The sequence below is a fragment of the Dipodomys ordii genome, unplaced genomic scaffold, assembly GCF_000151885.1.
Source record: "Dipodomys ordii isolate 6190 unplaced genomic scaffold, Dord_2.0 Scaffold190, whole genome shotgun sequence".
Classification (NCBI taxonomy): domain Eukaryota; kingdom Metazoa; phylum Chordata; class Mammalia; order Rodentia; family Heteromyidae; genus Dipodomys; species Dipodomys ordii.
In genome coordinates, this window is record NW_012267406.1 from 101,396 (window position 1) to 119,378 (window position 17,983).

Genomic DNA, 17,983 nt, shown 5'->3' on the forward strand with positions numbered 1-17,983 from the left:
ATGTAATTGTAACCCCTCTGTACAATATTTTCACAATAAAAAAAAGAAAAAAGTGTTCACAATATATTCAGATACCTCTGAATCTTCAAGATCTCTCTTTAGTGTAAGAGAGTATGCAAAATCCATTTGAGAACAGTGAAAGGTAACTTCCCTGTGCCGGGTTTACCTCTAACCATTTGATAAAACATGTCCCTTGCTCTCTAGGATTCATCTTTCTTAATAATACAGTAGATAATTAGATCAGGAGATCTCTAGTGTTCTTGTCAGCATTAAGGTTCTGTGTGATCCTACAGTTTAATGTTCTATTGATCTAATATTTACATAATGTCATAATAAATGAAACTACTCTCACTACTTTAGTCATTTCAGAAGTTTCTTTCGCTGTCATACCTAAATATTAAAAAAAATAACTGTACAAAAATATCTGAAAAACTAGCTTGACTACTTGTCACAGACCAAAAAGGATTCTATGAACCCATACTGTATGAAGGAAAATTAGCCTTCAGTAAGCTAATGAAACCATGTTTTCTTGAAAAAAAAATGTACATACCTTGGCTTGGCCATTATAATCATCATCTAAAATGTTTAGAGAACTGGAAACAGTGGTGCCACGGAAAAAACGTGAGGATCTGAGATAGCGTTGGAAACTCAGTAATCTTCTGATATTCCTTGCAGAGACAGACACTTCAAATTCAGACTGAGCTGAAAGAAAAGGAATAAAAGTTGAGAAAAGCAAGTAAAACCTGTGCAGGTGCTACTTTGTAACACGTTTCCTAATTATGTACGAGTATTTTCTGAATTCTTTAATTACTATACACTTTTCTAGGACAGCAGAGGTATTTGATTTCTATTTTCAGTTGAATAGCTAAGAATTAAAGGGTCAGTGATCACTTACAACAAGATTTAGAAAACTAAGAAAGATTCAATTTTAAAATTTTAATTCCAAGAACTGTTAATTACCTCTCACTCTAATATTATATATAAGATTTTAACAATAACAAACAAATACCTCATATTTTAATGAAACATTTCCTTAAGATAATTTACTCAAAGGAAAAGGAGATAGAATGGGAAATGTTGTGGTTTATACCCTATAAAGTTTCTAAAGAAGAATAAACATTCTGTAAAGTAAAAAAGTAGAAAAAAACATAGTTCTACATTGGAGATCAGTATTTCTCTTTCAGTGAGCCACACAACCATTTTCCATCCACTGTTAGAATATACTAAAGAGCACTAAATAATAAACTGATTGAGCACTAAGAAAATAGTAAAGTTGGGTATGAAAGCTATCTTGAAGAGAATATATGCTATCTTTAAATTCTATAACCAAATTAAATTCAGTAAAATGTTCATAAAGTAAAACACAAGAAAATTAAGCCTAAGAATCAACAAATTGTTACTTCTCAATTCTTTCTCTTCCTCTTTCTTTTTTGTGCGTGTCTTAGGGCTTAAACAGGTTTTGGGTGCTGTCCCTGAGCTTTCTTTGCTCAAGGATAACACACTTACCACCAGCCTTATAATTGTTAATTGGAAATAAGAGTCTCACGATCATGTATACATAGCTAGTGAGCTATTGTGATCCTCTGCTAGGACTATCCTAGACATATACTAATTATTACAAATGAGGGAAAACCATGCAGCCTATGTTTCTTTGGATCCAGCTTACTTCACTTAATATGATTTTTTCCCAAGTCTTTCCATTTCCTTATGAATGGGGCAATGCCATTCTTTCTGATGGAAGCATATAATTCCATTGTGTATCTATACATTTTCTTGATCCATTCATCTACTGAGGGGCATCTGGGTTAGTTCTTCCATATCGTAGCTATGGTCAAAATGCTGCAATGAACATAGTTGTGCTGGTAGCTTTAGTGTGGCCTTGTTTGTGCTCATTTGGGTAAATGCCCAGGAGTGGGATTGCTGGAACATAGGGGAACTCTATGTTTAGTCTTTTGAGGAACCTCCACACTACTTTCTAGAGTGATTGAACCAGTTTACATTCCCACTGACAGTGTATTAACATTCTCTTTTGGCCACATCCCCACTAGCATTTACTATTATTTGTTTCTTGATAATGGCCATTCTAACTGGGTAAGGTGGAATCTAGGCATAATTTTGATTTGCGTTCCTTTTATGGCCAGAGATGTTAAACATTTCTTCATGTGTTTATTGGCTATTCTTATTTCCTTTCCAGAGAAGTCTCTTTTTAATTCTTTAGCCCACTTATTAATGGGGGAGTTGTTTCTTTGAGGATTTGCTTTGGGGGAATAATCAAAATGAATTCCAAGATTCCAAGATGGAAACAAGGGGTGTTTCTTTTTGTTGTTTTTTTTTTTTGGGTCCGGTCATGGGGCCTGAACTCTGGGCCTGGGCGCTGTCCCTCAGCTGTTCAGCTCAAGGCTAGCGCTCTACCACTTGAGCCACAGCGCCACTTCCGGCTTTTTTTCTTTTTGCTTATGTGGTGCTGGGGAATCGAACCCCCTAGGGCCTCATGCATGCAAGGCAAGCGCTCTACCACTGAGCCACCTTCCCAGCCCCTGTTTTTATTTTTTAATGTACTGTGTGAAGTTATTTTTTTCTTTCATCATTTTTCTTTGGTTTATTCTCTGTTGTCACTGGTTTTGATTTTGGTACCTGTGTCTTGTATATACATTTATCTGATTTGGGGAAGGGAAGGAAAATAACAAAATAGTGAGACAAATGACAAAGTCTGAACCAATGCAACAGGGATACTCACAAGACATTATGTTGAAAATGAACTTTACAACTTGGGGAAGAGGGGACACGGGGTGGGGGTAATGTGAGGGAATGTGAGAAACAAGAGAAGAGGTAACAATGTTAGATAAGAAATGTACTCATTACCTTACTTTATGTAACTGTAACCCCTCTGACATAAAACCCTTACAATAAAATAAAATAAAATTTAAAAAAAGTCTCATGGACTTTATTGTACAGGCTGGCTTTGAAACTGTGATCCTCAGATCTCAGTCTCCTGAGCAGCTAGGATTGCAGGTGTGAGTCACCAGTGCTTGGCTATTTTAAGGTTTTTAATCTATCATCTTATTGCTTTGGGGCCTTTCTCACGAGAAATTATCTATTAATCTCATCACTTGTATGCAGTGAGTTGTACTTCTTTCTGTCTCTCTCTTTTGCTGGTACTATGCTACCACTGAGCCATGCCTGCAGTTCCAGCTTTTTCTTGCTAGTCAATTGGAGATAAGAGTGATCAGGCTGGCTCCAAGCCACCTCCTGAGTAGCTTAGATTTATAGTATGAACCATCAATGCTCTGCTGAGCTTCTACTTTTACAATTCCCTCTAACTCTCTGGGTTTTAACAGTTTGACTATTTTTCAGTATACTCCGATTTAAGTTCATCCTTATTGGAATTTAGTGAGCTTCTTAAGCATGTACATCTTCATAAAGTTTGGGAATCGAATGTCTTCAAATAGTTTTCCATTTTCTTTCGATTTGCGGTTTGAATAATTCATACACTGGTAAACCTGACGGTGCCCACCCATGTCATAGGCTCTGTCCACTTTTCTTCTTTTCCTTGTACTCATCAGAATGAATGGTTTCACTGTCTTATTTTCAGGTCCACAATCCTTCAGCCTGTTCACACATGGTTGTTGAACACCTCCGTTGAAGTTTTCATTTAAGTATACCTTTCATTTTCAGAATTTGTTTTGTTCCTTTTATTTTTTAAACATTTTTTCTTTTAGTTCTTTGTCATTGTTTTTTTTTAGCTGACTGAGCTAAACTAAAACAACACATTGAAAATAATGTAACAAACTTAATTGCAATGTTTTCTATGTTTTATAGTTTTCTTTCTTTTTTTTTTCTTCCTATTAGGCATTCTGAATTTTACACTAGGGCACTTTTAGTAATATACTTTCTTCACTTTTCAAGTGTTTAGTTTTGCTAAACACTTTAGTTTTATGATTCTAGCTGGCTAGAATCATACATTTTATGATCTTCTCAAAGTACTGTTTGCTTGCACTTGTGAATTTGACTCTGTTTACACTTTAGGTATGGTCACTGAAGTTTTGTTTCATTTCTACAGTCTACCAGTGACCTGGCAAAGATTTCCCAAGAAGAAAGTAGGTGGAGAAAGGTACTGTCTGTCTCTTTTTTTGGTCCATCATGGGGCTTGAACTCAGAGCCTGGGCGCTGTCCCTTTGCTTTTCTCTTGTCATGGGGCTTGAACTCTGGGCCTGAGCACTGTTCCTCAGCTCCCATAGTGCCACTTCCGGTTTTCTAGTGGTTTATTGGAGATAAGAGTTTCATGGACTTTCTTGACTGGGCTGGCTTTGAACCACGATCCTCAAATCTCAGTCTCCTGATTAGCTAGGATTACAGACATGAGCCACTGGCGCCCCGCTCTCTCTCGGACTTTTCTACCCAGGCTGGCTCAGCTCTCAGCTTCCTGAGTAGCTAGGATTATAGTCATGAGCCACTGGCCACTATCTCTGAATTTCCTGAGATATGCCCTCATGGGAAGCTGCTGTAGCCAAGAGAGCTGAAAACCAAGAAAGACATCTGCATCAGTTTCTTAGGTGTCTACCAGATGGCTAAAACACGAGTCTACACATTTATAAAGAACAAAGTTCCTCCCCCACACACCTCAGTTTAGTTAAACACTTGAGGTGTAAAAAGATGCTGTCACCATTGGCTATGAGGCTGAGGAATGGGGTTAGCCACCAGTTTTCATCCTGATGTCCTCTGCACCAAAACAGAAGTCTTGCCCTTTATGAACTGCTTGCCAGGAAGTTATAGGTATCCAATCAGAGCCTAGAGTCCTGAAATAGTTTACAGTGGTAATTTTATTCCCATCTCAGCAATCATTTCTACAAGGAGGTCAATCCTTGGAGCTTGTTATCCTCTTATTCCAAGTATCCTTTCTGGGATTAGCCAGCTCACATTTTCTCTTCTGCTTTGTATGGAAGTTGCATGCATGCCTCTCCAGAAACAATACTGTTAATGCCCTGACACTCTAGATATTTATCTCTTTGTGTGTGTGTGTGTGTGTGTGTGTGTGTGTGTGTGTGTGTGTGTGTGTAAGACTGGGACTCGAACTCGGTACCCGATGCTTTGCTCATTAGCTAATGCTCTACCAACTGGGCCATGCCTAGTAATGTAAGCATTATGCCCACCTTTGGTCCTCAGCCCCACCCAAACCTAAGCTTGTCCCAGCCCTGGAGTAACTGCCATACAGCTGGCCCCTCCCTCTCTCTGCCCAGACCCACCTGAACTCCCATCTACCTCACTTCCTACCCTCAGATCCTGCTGCTACCTAGATAGTGGAGGCCGCCATGCGCTCTCTCTCAGGGGCAAATATGGTTCCTCTAATAAACCTTGTAATAATCTTTCTCCTGTGCTTGCCTGCCTTTGTGTGGTCTCCTGGGATGGATGTGATGGATCCTTTCACCTACAATGCATAATTATTTTCTATATGTGTACAAATAATCTTTTATTAATCCAAGGAAATTCACAGCTTTTCCCCAGTACTGGAGTTTCAACCCATGACTTTGAGCTTGCTCAGCTGGTACTCTAGCACTTGAGACATGCCTCTAGCCTGGCTTTATTATTTTTTCCTCAAGGCTGGGATTCTACCACTTAAACCACAGCTCTACTTTCTACAGTCTGGCTTTTTGGTAGTTATTTTGAAGACAGAACCTTGTGGGCTGGTTTATACAGACCAATTGATTAGATTCCCTTAGAACATTTCAGAACTGTCTTAAACACATGCCAATCAAGTGATAGGGCTTGCCTAACAAGAATATGAGGCCTAGGTTCAATCCCCAGTATTTATTTATTTACCAGAGTAAATAAAATAAATACATAAATAAATAAGAACACAAGCCAAAATAGGGAGTACGTTTTCTAAAAGAAAATTAGAACAGTTTCCATAACTGTCCTAGGATAGCTTCCAAACTGTGATCTAATAAAGGGCTTGGGAATATAAAACAAGAATAAAACATCATGAGATCATTTCTTAAGATTGCTTGAAATTTTAAATTTCTTCATGCTCACCCCCTGGCCCCTCCTCCTCTCCTTTACCACATACATAATATTATCCTCCCTTAGTGATCAGAAGTAGCATCCTTGTCTTGAAAATCTCTATAGTCATCTCTTCTGGGGCAACAAATGGGAAGGTTACACCAGCTTTTCTGTCAACTTGACTTGAGAGAAACCTGAGTGAAACACTCTGACAAACTCCACAGTGGGAAAGAATATTAGCTGAAGCAGTATAATTTAGGAAGTGGAAACAGGAATGCATGACTGTGAGAAGTCAGTACCCTTTCACATTTGGATAATTGCTGAAAAGTTTCCCCTCTGGCTGTATTTCACAAAAATGTGACCCTGTTACCAATATTCCCATGAGCTCATTTTGTGACATGAGGCAAGTCATTATTTATTCCATAGCATAATACACAATAGATTAAACGTCTTTATTGAAGCTCAGCTTCCATCAAGCTAGGATCATTTATTTTTAAGTTTCAGGCTTGTTCTAGTTTACATGGTTACCTACATTCCAATCCAGCTTAGAAATCCAAAGGGCTCAGCAAATTCATCAAGTTCCTATTAAGGAGCATTGGCTTTGCTGGTTCTTTTCTAAAATATCATATTACCTCACTATGTGGCCATGAGCAAACTGATCAGCCTCCACCAAAACTAAATGAGCATTAATACTTAGTGAACATTGGCATTATGTCCAGGCATCCATTCTTAGCTTCTCTAGCACAAAGATAAAATGCAGGATAACAGAAAAAGTCAAAAGGGATTTATTTCTCTTTGTTCACCTAATAGAATAGGAAATACAAGTTCTACAGAAAAAGGAAAGTCTGGAGAATCAACTCATCTTCAGAAGTTCTACTTTTAGCTCTCCCATAGACTTAAAAAAAAATCCAAACTGAATGCCAAACATGTCAAAGATATTCAGATCTTATACAAGAGATCCTTCACAGAAAAAACTTGGTCTTGAAACTTGACCATCATTTGCTTTAATGGTCCACAAGAGGGAGCCCTATAGCCACTAAAGCTACAAAAATCAGCTACACAAGGCCATGAATTACTATTGGAATTTGTTGCTTTATTTTTTCATTAAAAAAAAAAAAAAAAAATCCAGGGCTGGGAATGTGGCTTAGTGGTAGAGTGCTTACCTAGCATGCATGAAGCCCTGGATTCAATACCTCAGTACCATATAAACAGAAAAGGCCAGAAGTGGTACTGTGGTCCAAGTGGTAGTGCTAGCCTGAGCAAAAGTTGTTCAGGGAAAGAGCCCAGGCCCTGAATTCAAGCCCCAGGACTGGCAAAATAAATAAATAAATAAATAGATAAAAAGATAAATAAATATATATGCATATATATATTTAGAAAAATCTGGTACTTGAAGGTTTCAGTTCTGGTCTAAGGCAAGGTCATATTGAATAGTGAAAGAATAAGAAGTTGGGTGCCAGTGGCTCAAACCTATAATCCTACCTACTCAAGAGGCTGATATATGGAGGATTACAGATGAAGGCCAGCTTGGGCAGGAAAGTCACAAAACTCTTACCTCCAATTAACTACCAGAAAACCAGAACCACTGTGGCTCAAAGTGGTAGAGCACTAGTCTTGAGCAGAAGAGTTCAGGGACAGCACCCAGGCCCTGAGTTTAAGACCCATGACCTATACATAAAATGAATAAATAAATAATAATAATAAAGCAGAACAGTTTCTATATGGTAACTTGGTTTTTACTTTTCTTCAAAAAGAATAGGAAACCTATCTAAAAGGCCACTGTTAATAAGTAATTATATTTATCCCATATTATAGGACAAGTTTTTTTAGAAGAACCTTTACACTTAGCATGTATGGACACATTTAGAAATGATGAGCTACATGCTTGGAACAATGGTCTTCAGTGTTGTTCATGTAGAGGCGAGGACAGCAGAGTAGATGAGGATAGGGCTTAGGACAGAGAGACGGGTCAGTTTGAATTCCAGTTTTGCTACTGGGTTTTCTGACATTAAACAAGGTCTTTAAGATCTCTAGTACACTTTTTTCATCTGTAAAATAGATTAAATGAGATAATGCATGCAGTATATCTTCCATATTTTTTGGCAAAGAAACAGCATTCTATTATTATTATTATTATAAACATCCATTTGTTGCGGTTATTTTGCGTTTTGTGCTAGTCCTAGGGCTTGAATTCAGGCCTGTGAGCTGAATTTTTTGGTTCAAGCCTAGCACTCACTCTACCACTTGGGTCACATCTCCACTTATGGTTGTTTTTTTTTTTTTTTGGTGGTTAATTGGATATGAATCTCATGGACTTTCCTGCCTAGGCTGGCTTTGAACCATGGTCCTCAGATTTTAGCCTCTAGAGTAGCTAGGATGACAGGCACTAGCTCCTGGCACTCAGCTAAATATCAAGTATTTTAAACAAATAACTCATACTATTTATTTTAATAAAACAAGATTTTTTTATAACTACATAACATCATCCTAAAAACCACAGCTTACCTAAATACTACAGAAATAACTGCATATATTTCAAAATATGCAGTATCATTACCTTAGAATGAATATAATATAGACTTTACTATAAATAAAAATATAGCCACTCATAATCTAAAATTAGATCAAAATGAAAATAAAATGTACAACCAATATTTATTTTCCTGAAGTTATTCTTATAACCTTAGCTCATATGATTCAATGTTCACTGATAAGATTTGATAAAAATAAAAGATACAAAACTTTTTCTTTTTTTTTTTTTTTTGGTCTGGGCCTGGGCGCTGTCCTTCAGCTCAAGGAGCTGAGCGCCATACCACTTGGGCCACAGCGCCACTTCCAGCTTTTTTTGCTGAGGAATCGAACCCAGGGCTTCACGTATGCGAGGCAAGCCCTCTACCACTGAGCCACCTTCCCAGCCCAAGATACAAAACTTTTTAAAGGAGGCTATAATGCTTGATAAGAAATGTACTCATTATCTTGCCCATGTAATTGTAACCCCTCTGTACAGTATTTTCACAATAAAAAAAAAAAACTTTTAAAAAAGATTACTGTTACTGCTACAGGTTAGATATTTTCATTCTTCAGAGTTGGAATATATAGTATCTAGACACCCCCTCCCCGGAACTTAGCCCCTTACTCATGAAATTCTAATTTCCTTATTTCGAGCTAAGAAAGAATAAAACCCTTGATGCAACACTTCCCTCAAAACATTAAGCCTTAAGTTGAATTTCCAATTTCCACAATTCTCTTGAATACAAAGTTGAATGAAATTGTATTATGGTCCAATCTGTATCTATTCCTTAATTTATGCTGTTACGCTAATTTATGTGTTATGGACCCCATCTAGAACATTGTTTTCCAAATATAAGACAAAGAAACAACAAAAAAATCATATGTAGGCATTTCAGAACCACCTGTAAACTAGATATGGTCTAAAAAGTATACATACATGACACAATGCTATTGCTTTAATGCAACTGAATAGAGCAGTATTCATCGCTATAATCCCCACATGGTAAGGGGCTGACAAAGATAGGAGACAGAAACATGGCTCAGAAAAGATAGGAACAAACGATGAGGGATTTTTATCACCTGTGATATCTTCATGAACTTAATTAAGGTAATGCTATCTCTGAAAGGATCAGATATAATTTCAAAACAAACAAATGAATGGGAACAAACAATTTAATAAAAACTCCAGACAAAATATGACCTTAGTCTGTATTACCACAGCTACAAGAGCAGGCTGGTATGCTGGAGAGTCACTGAGAAACTAAATTATGAAAGAGGGATGCCACTTTAATAGACCAAACAAGTAACTCTTGAAACAAAGAATGCTCATGAACAGGAAAGTAATGACCTGGGAGTAGAGTAAGAGAAGAGACAATTATCATAACAAAGAAAAAGGAAGGGCGGAAGGAAAAGTCAAACATGAACTTTTATGTCTCAAGTGAGGAAGAAATGCACTAACAACCTCCAAATATACAAAAGCTACCCTGTATGACAGCTACCATCACATTAAAGATTGAGATAATCTAAGACAATAAAACCAGTATGCTAAGAGCTTTAAACTCAAGATACAGAAACAGATGGTCTTTTATATCATATGACTATGAAATCAGCAATCCAACTCTTAATATGCCCTCATAGAAAGACAGGAATCAACACAAAATCAAACTCATATGAGGAATTATGGGAGAGTTTAGGGACAATTTTGTGTATTTTCATAGTCAGCCATTATAGTAAAGACAACATGAGATGCTCAATTCAAGAGAAAGGCAGCACCCTAACTTGGTTAACAAATAACACAGATTACATTCAGAGAACTATAGCCTCTAAATGGTCGAAGATAGACAACTATAGTCAATTCGGTGCAATAAAATACATTCTGTGAACCAGAAGCTGCCAGAGATCAGAAATAATATAAAACTAAAAGCCTTCTGTTAAGAGCTTTTAGGTGCCAATGTAAATATCCTGAAAGGCTGCCTTGCTGCCCTAGCACGGGGTAGAGTAGAGTGCTAAAATGAGTGAAGAGCTCAAGCTAATGGCAAAGTCATTTACATGGGCTAGAACATTGCTGTGTGCCAAAAATTAAAAACAAAAATTTAAAAAAGACTGCATTAGTATGGACATGAAGAGACTGTAACAAAACCTCATCCTTGTATTACAGCTTGGCAGACACTGGCTTAGAAGCCATGCTCTCCAGTCTGGTGACGTCAATGGGCTTTGGCAAATCCCCCAAAGAACTGTCAAGCTGACAACTTCCATACTATGCATAACTGTGCCAGAACCTCTTCCTAAGCAGGTATGGAGAATGTATTGCAGTCATCCTTTTGTTATTATATAAGCAAAAGGTGAGTGTTTAACTAAAAAGAAGTAATCACTCAATTTAGAGCAAACATTGAAGTTTTTTTAACTTGTAATATATTTTTATTATTATAAAGGTGATAAACAGAGGGGTACAGTTTCCTGTCAGGTCATGAGTTTATTTTTTTGGACAACAACAACCCCTTCAAAAATTAATTTTTGATAAAATATCAATATAAAACTCATTTTATCATGTATTTCATACTTTTATTTCAATCAATCAGCTATATGACCATTGAACAGAGGAAAAAAAGTAATTGTAGAAATAGCTGGAACCTTTAGTTGAGGCCTATTGAATATGAGCCACTTAGTCAAAGGAAGAAAATAAAAATAAGTGAGTCTAGGTTATCTAAGGCTGTGAGAAAGCACTGTGAGAGGGAAACAGTGACATAAAGGAACGGAAGCTTTGGGGTGAAGAAGCCCACATACAGAGCTAAGCATTCTGAACCTTCGTGGGAGTAGCTGCCTGTCAGGCCAGCACTAATGTTAGTCTCTCTTTTTAATCAATGACTTTCTCCTCCTCCCCCCATATATTTTCCTCCCAACTTGTTAAGTGGATATATTGCTCATGATTAGCTGACTCTAACTTAGTAGGATGCATCAAGAACAAGTTAATTAAATGCAAGGAGACCAGAAATGGGTGCCTTCCTGGGGCAATACCCAGAGATAGGGCAGATTTTAAATGGTATGAGAGTTGGAGAGTTTCTCTGTGGTTCTTAGAAAAGTATTAATGCCAACATTTTCAGTTGAAATATTTGTCAGAAAGTAATCAAGGCCAGTGTGGTAATCCCAACTACTTAGCAGGCTGACTGACGTAGGAGAACAGTGGTGTAAAGTCAGTAAGGTAAAGTTAGTGTCAGACCTTATCTAAAAAACAAACTTAAGAAAAAATAAAAGCAAGAATGACTGAGGACTTGGCTCCAAGGGTGGCTGACTTAGTAAGGACCTGAGTTCTATCCTAGTACTGCCAAAACAAAATAAAATGAAAACTGAGTGTGATTTCTGAGGAAAAATTATTAAAAATTTTAGCATGAAGGGATTACTAAAAGTAAAAACATAATGCTTGCTAAGAAATGCACTCATTATCTTGCCCATATAATTGTAACCCCTCTGTACAGTATTTTCACAATAAAAAAAAAATAAAAGTATCACATATGTGCAAACATAAAGCTAGTTAAGAATGAAAGCTTCAGCCGGGCGCTGGTGGCTTATGCCTGTAATCCTAGCTACTCAGGAGGCTGAGATCTGAGGATCACGGTTCAAAGCCAGCCCGGGCAGGAGAGACCGTGAGACTCCTATCTCCAATAAACCACCAGAAAACCGGAAGTGGCGCTGTAGCTCAAGTGGTAGAGCGTTAGCCTTGTGCTGAAGAGCTGAGGGACAGCGCCCAGGCCCAGAGTTCAAGTCCCACGACCAACCAAAAAAAAAAAAAAAAAGAATGAAAGCTTCTATATGCTGCAAACATCCAGAGAAGACATTGAAAATTACAGCATTTATTAATTCAAGCAAAATCACTCCAACAGAGCTGCCAGACTAATGTTGGCTGCAGATTTATGCGAGAGTTTTAGGCGACATGTCTTGACAAAGACTATTTCATGATTATCAAATCCTTCCACTCTTGGTAGACATGAACACACGTTTCTATATATCTTCCCAGGATTTGATCTCCCACAGGATTAGTCTAATATCAGCGAATTCATAAACAAGTGATCTGAATACAAAGTCCTTTTCGTGTGTGTGGCACTAGGGTTTGAACTGAGAGACTTGTGCTTGCTAGACAAGTGTTCTACCACATGAACCACCTCAACACTTCTTTGTGTGGGTTATTTTTTATGATACAGTCTCACGTCCTGCCTGGGTTCAGGTAGACTGTTGGATTGCAGTCTACTTATTTAGGCTTCCCATTAGAGTTGGGATGACACATAGGCACTACTATATACAACTTCTTCAGTTGAGATGGAGTTTCAAGAACATTTCTGTCCAGTCTGACCTGGAATCAAAATACTCACAATTTCAGTTTCCCACAAAGTTTAGTATGACAGGCACAGGTTACTGTGACCAGCTACAACTTAGTAGGGGTTGTATGAACTTTGTTTGCCTGGGCTGACCTAGAACTACAACCATCCTCTAATCAGCCTCTCAAGTAGCTGGGATTAGAGGCATGAGCCACTGGTGCCCAGCTCAAACTCATGATTTTTTTTTTAATTACCAGTCCTGGGGCTTGGACTCAGAGCTTGGGCACTGTCCCTGAGCTTCTTTTGAACAAAGCTAGCACTCTACCATTTGAGCCAAAGTGCCCCTTCTGGCATTTTCTATTTATGTGGTACTGAGGAATCGAACCCAGGGCTTCATGCATGCTAGGCAAGCACTCTACCACTAAGCCACATCCCCTGCCCCAAATTCATGATTTTTAATGACTAATTATATCATAATTTTTTTATCCCTAGACACTTTCTTTTTTTTTCTTTTGAAATTTCATTCTATACAATGTTTTCTATATATGAAATACATATTTTATATCTATTATACTATTTTATTATTGAATTAGATGTGTACACCTATTATATTATGTTTATTTTATGACTTTATTCTATTTAAATTTCAATTTTATCAGTAAGGTTTTTGTCTTCCTCACATCCTTACTACTGATCTTTTTTTAATTATAATTTTAATTTTTTGTGAACATACTGTACAGAGGGGTTACAATTACATGGGCAAGATAATGAGTACATTTCTTATCAAGCTTGCAGCCTCCTCCTTTGTTTACCCTTCACATCCCTTCCTAGCCTCCCCCCAGCCCCCCCACCCAATCCTCCTTCCCCCCACCCCCTCCACCCTCCCACCCCGCACCAAAGTTGTAAAGTTCGTTTTCGACATGACAACTTGTACTTCTCATTGTTGCAACAGGTCCACCTGTATCCTTAAACGACTTGTTTTTCCCATCTCCTCCACAAATTATACCGACATCAAATATAGTGAAAGCAGGGGTTATATTGTGGGGGGAGGGACACACAAAGCAACAAAGAAATAAATCTTATAAATGCGTTAGAAACAAATGCATGAAAGAAAAAAACATTAAAATACCTATCTAAGGGTTCATTTTCCTAACATCACATTACTGACCTTTTCAGCTTGACTCATACATATACTAGATATTGCAAATAAGGGAAACCATGGGACCTATGTTTCTTTGGGCTTGGCTTACTTCACTTAATATAATTTTTTCCAAGCCTTTCCATTTCCTAACAAATGGGGCAATGTCATTCTTTCTGATGGAGGCATAGAATTCCATTGTGTATATATACCACATATTCTTGATCCATTCACCTACTGATGGTCATCTGGGTTGGTTCCATATCTTAGCTACAGTAAATAATGCTGCAGTAAACATACTTGTGCTGGTAGCTTTAGTGTGGTCTTGTTTGTAAACATTTGGGTAAATGCCCAAAAATGGGATTGCTGGGTCATAGGGTAGCTCTATGTGAAGTCTTTTGAGGAACCTCCATACTGCTTTCCAAAGTGGTTGAACAAGTTTACACTCCCACCAACAATGAAGTAAGGTTCCCTTCTGTCCACATCCCCTCCAGCATCTGTTTTTTAATTAGAGTTCTTGATTATAGCCATTCTAAATGGGGTGAGGTGGTATCTCAATGTTGTTTTGATTTGCATTTCTTTTTTGGCTAGGGAGGTTGAGCATTTCTTCATGTGTCTATTGGCAATCCTTCTTTCTTCTTCAGAGAAGTTTCTCTTTAAGTCTTTAGCCCAGTTGTTTCTTTGAGGATTTGTTGTTGGGGGATTTAGTTTTTTGAGTTCCAAGTATATTTTAGATATGAGACCCTTGTCTGTTGTATGGCTAGTGAACATCTTCTCCCAATCCGTGGGTTTTCTATTGATCTTGCTAGCTATGTCCTTTGCCATGCAGAAGCTCTGCGACTTCATGCAATCCCATTTGTCCAACCTTTCTTTGATTTGTTGCCTAAACACTTTCTTAATACCACAATTTAGCATGTTTTTCTATTATAAACAAAATCCATTTGCATGTTGTTTAACTTTCATACATGATTTTTCCCTTTGTATATGCTTTCAGTGGCAAAAGTAGGGAGAAAACAATACTTAAAGTTCTTCACAAACACATATAGCCAAATTGTTCTCTGAAGTTTGCTAAGCAATCTGAACTTCTACTACCTAATATCATAGCTGATCATTTAACTTTCTAAATTTGACAGAAATTTGTTTAGTACTAAGATTTCTTGTGTTTAATATATTTCTGTGTTCAAACAATTTTCAAAGTCAGGTTATAAGTAGAATGCATCTTGATCAATGTCACCCCTTCCATTGTTCTCATTTCCCCCCTCCCATCCTTACCCTCAAGTTAGGTAATCAACTGATCTTTCTTTTTTTTACTTCTTTAGAAAGACTCCTGAAAGTCAAAACTTGTCTGGCCACAAGGTATATAACAAAGGATAACCCAAACCAAACCTTCATGGCAGAACAAACCGTGTTAACTACATAATAAAACTGTTGTTGATTTTCTTCTGAACTTTGAAGCCTGAAATTGGTCCCGAACTGGCAAGCTATCCTGGACAAAGCTAGCTCATAGGAGAATGTATCTTCATAATGTAAACCCGAATGTTGCTTATATCACATAGACACATAGGAGATGTAGATACATTACTATATGTGAATATCCATCTCCATGTAGATAAAGGATGATTATGTTCAACACAAATAATAATACAGAAATAAATTGAAAATAAATTGAAAAGCAAATCAGCAACACCTCACAGATGGAGCACATAGAATACAAAATTACAGACAAATAACAATATTGATAAATATAATACTAATAACACACTATAAGTTTTTAACCTGTTGGTATGTTATTTTTTTCTTGTATTTTTAGCCTTCCCTCTTTTATTTTTTTGCCAGTCGTGGGGCCTGCACTCTGGGCCCGGGCACTGTCCCTCAGCTCTTCAGATCAAGGCTAGCGCTCTACCACTTGAGCCACAGCGCACTTCCAGCTTAGCCTTCCCCTCTTGAGAAAGACCTGACACTAGGTAGAAGATGGAACAAGGGATAGAAATCCTAGGAGAATAGCAGAATAATCCCAGACAGTGGTGATGATAAAGGTCTAGATCAAAGAGAAGTGATACTGAGGATAGAGAGGTGATTAAACATGGCAACAATTTGAGAATGCAAGAATATATGGAATTTATAACAGACTTGCTTTAAGCAATGAAGACCAGAAACAACCAAGAATATTGCAACATGGAAATTAATAGTGCATTTAAAGTAAAAGAAAACAAGTGCACAGAACAAAGTAGGATGAAGAACAATAGGGTAGAAAATTCTGGCTTTAATGAATGTAATACACTTATACCCATACTTCTACAATCAGAACATCTAGAAACTAGCTTTATTTCAGCATAGCTGTAAGTTTTTGGGTCACTGTAAAAATATATTTTAACTATATATGTACATACACACACACACACGGGAAGGACCATGTTATATATTTTATATAGCCTTTTCAATGCTTCAGTGTGTCTGAAGGTTTCAACTGTCCCTTGAAGGGTTGTTTCAGTGCATGGAACTTTGCCAAGACTGAGGTAATAGGAAGTAAATTGGTATGTACCCAAGTCATAGATTGCAGAAAGAGATATAGAACAACTCCACAAAATAAACTCCCTAGGTCTTTAACTAAGGTGAGGGGAAATGAAATTCTACACAAGAAGACTTGAGATTAAATGACAGTCTTGCTGCTCTTAGTATCTGAGGTAACTCAGACTTGATAGTGTACAAACTCAAACCTAGGGATAAATTTCTAAGAGCTTAATAAGCTAACTTCTGTACACACACACACACACACACACACACACACACAAAATCAAGTTCAAGAAAACCTGTAGCACAACCAGAGAAGTCTGCAGAAGGGGCAGCTTGAAGGCTTGAAGGCTAACACATTTTCATTACAGCAGGCACACAGGCTAACACTCTAATTGGAACATATTTCATAAAACAGACTAGATGAAAATTTTAAGGAATTTGAGCTTGTGTAATAAGCAGAACCTGTTGTACCAATAGGAAAGAATAATTCCTTTTTCTCTGTTAAGAAACCTCCTGTAAGTTCTCATTTTGGACAAAGAGAAATATTCTTGTTTGTAGTAACTAGAACAGTCAATCTTCATACAAACAGCACAATGAGACTGAGAGGATAATGAGCTGCTCCTAAATCTGAGCTGCCTCCACTGTTCTAAGATTCCGTATTACAAAGGCTCAACCTCAGGAGATGAGAATGTGAGTAGATACCCAAACTCTTAATCCTGAAGCCAATTACTGCTTCATATTATTTTCAAACTTTGTCACGAAATTTCATTTATTATCTTATCTGAACATCTTCATCTACTAAAAGGAATACTTAAGCCACTTAACTTTATCAATACCATCAGTAGGTTTAGTCTTACTTCCCTCATCTTGTTCTTCAGAAGCTTCATTGTTTGCTCATGCCTTAGAAATCATGTATACCATTTTTATTCTACTTGAAATACTTTCAAAATTTGATAATTTCTAACAACTCTCCCTGATCTCACTAGATGTCTAACAATTTTACATGTCAGTTTTTATACCAAATTCTTCAAGATCTTTACAAGACAGTTTTAAAGCTCTTTAAACTTTCAGATTATAACAAGGAGCCATTTGAAAGTACTTTTGTAAAGCAAATATACACTTTCATCATCTAGGTAGAAGTGTTTTGAAGCTATTAACAGCTGGTAAAATGATCCATATCTTTAATTGAGCTACTCAAGTACAGGCAGAAGGACCAAGAGTTTGAGGCCAGTCCCAGCAAAGCTTGTGGAACTCTTAAAAAGTGGGTGTAGGAGTGTAGAATAGTGGTATATCACTTGTCTTGAATTTCGCTAGATGTGAATATAACAGTTGTTGAAAAGTGTAAGTTTGTATTCCAACAAACAAAAATCAGTTAAAGAATTCAGTTAAAGAATTAAGGTTAAATATTGACACTAGCATAAACAAAGTTACAATTAATGAGTCCCCAATAAAGCTATTTGGTTCATTCATTTCTTTTTATTAGCAGGACTTTTCCTCCTTTTTTTAAAAATTT

General features: G+C 37.2%; 1 protein-coding gene across 5 annotated transcripts in view; it reads right to left on the minus strand.

Annotated features, from left to right (window-relative positions):
• Pde7a (phosphodiesterase 7A) overlaps window positions 1–17,983 on the minus strand; it is an 88,350-nt gene that overhangs the window by 23,939 nt on the left and 46,428 nt on the right. For all 5 annotated transcript variants that reach the window (XR_001175735.1, XM_013034492.1, XM_013034490.1 and 2 more), the window contains one exon: window positions 551–702. Coding sequence is in view for 4 of the 5 variants with exons in the window: in XM_013034492.1 (XP_012889946.1) it covers window positions 551–702 (152 nt within the window). In the remaining variant the exon portion in view is untranslated. The remainder of the gene's footprint in view (window positions 1–550; window positions 703–17,983) is intronic.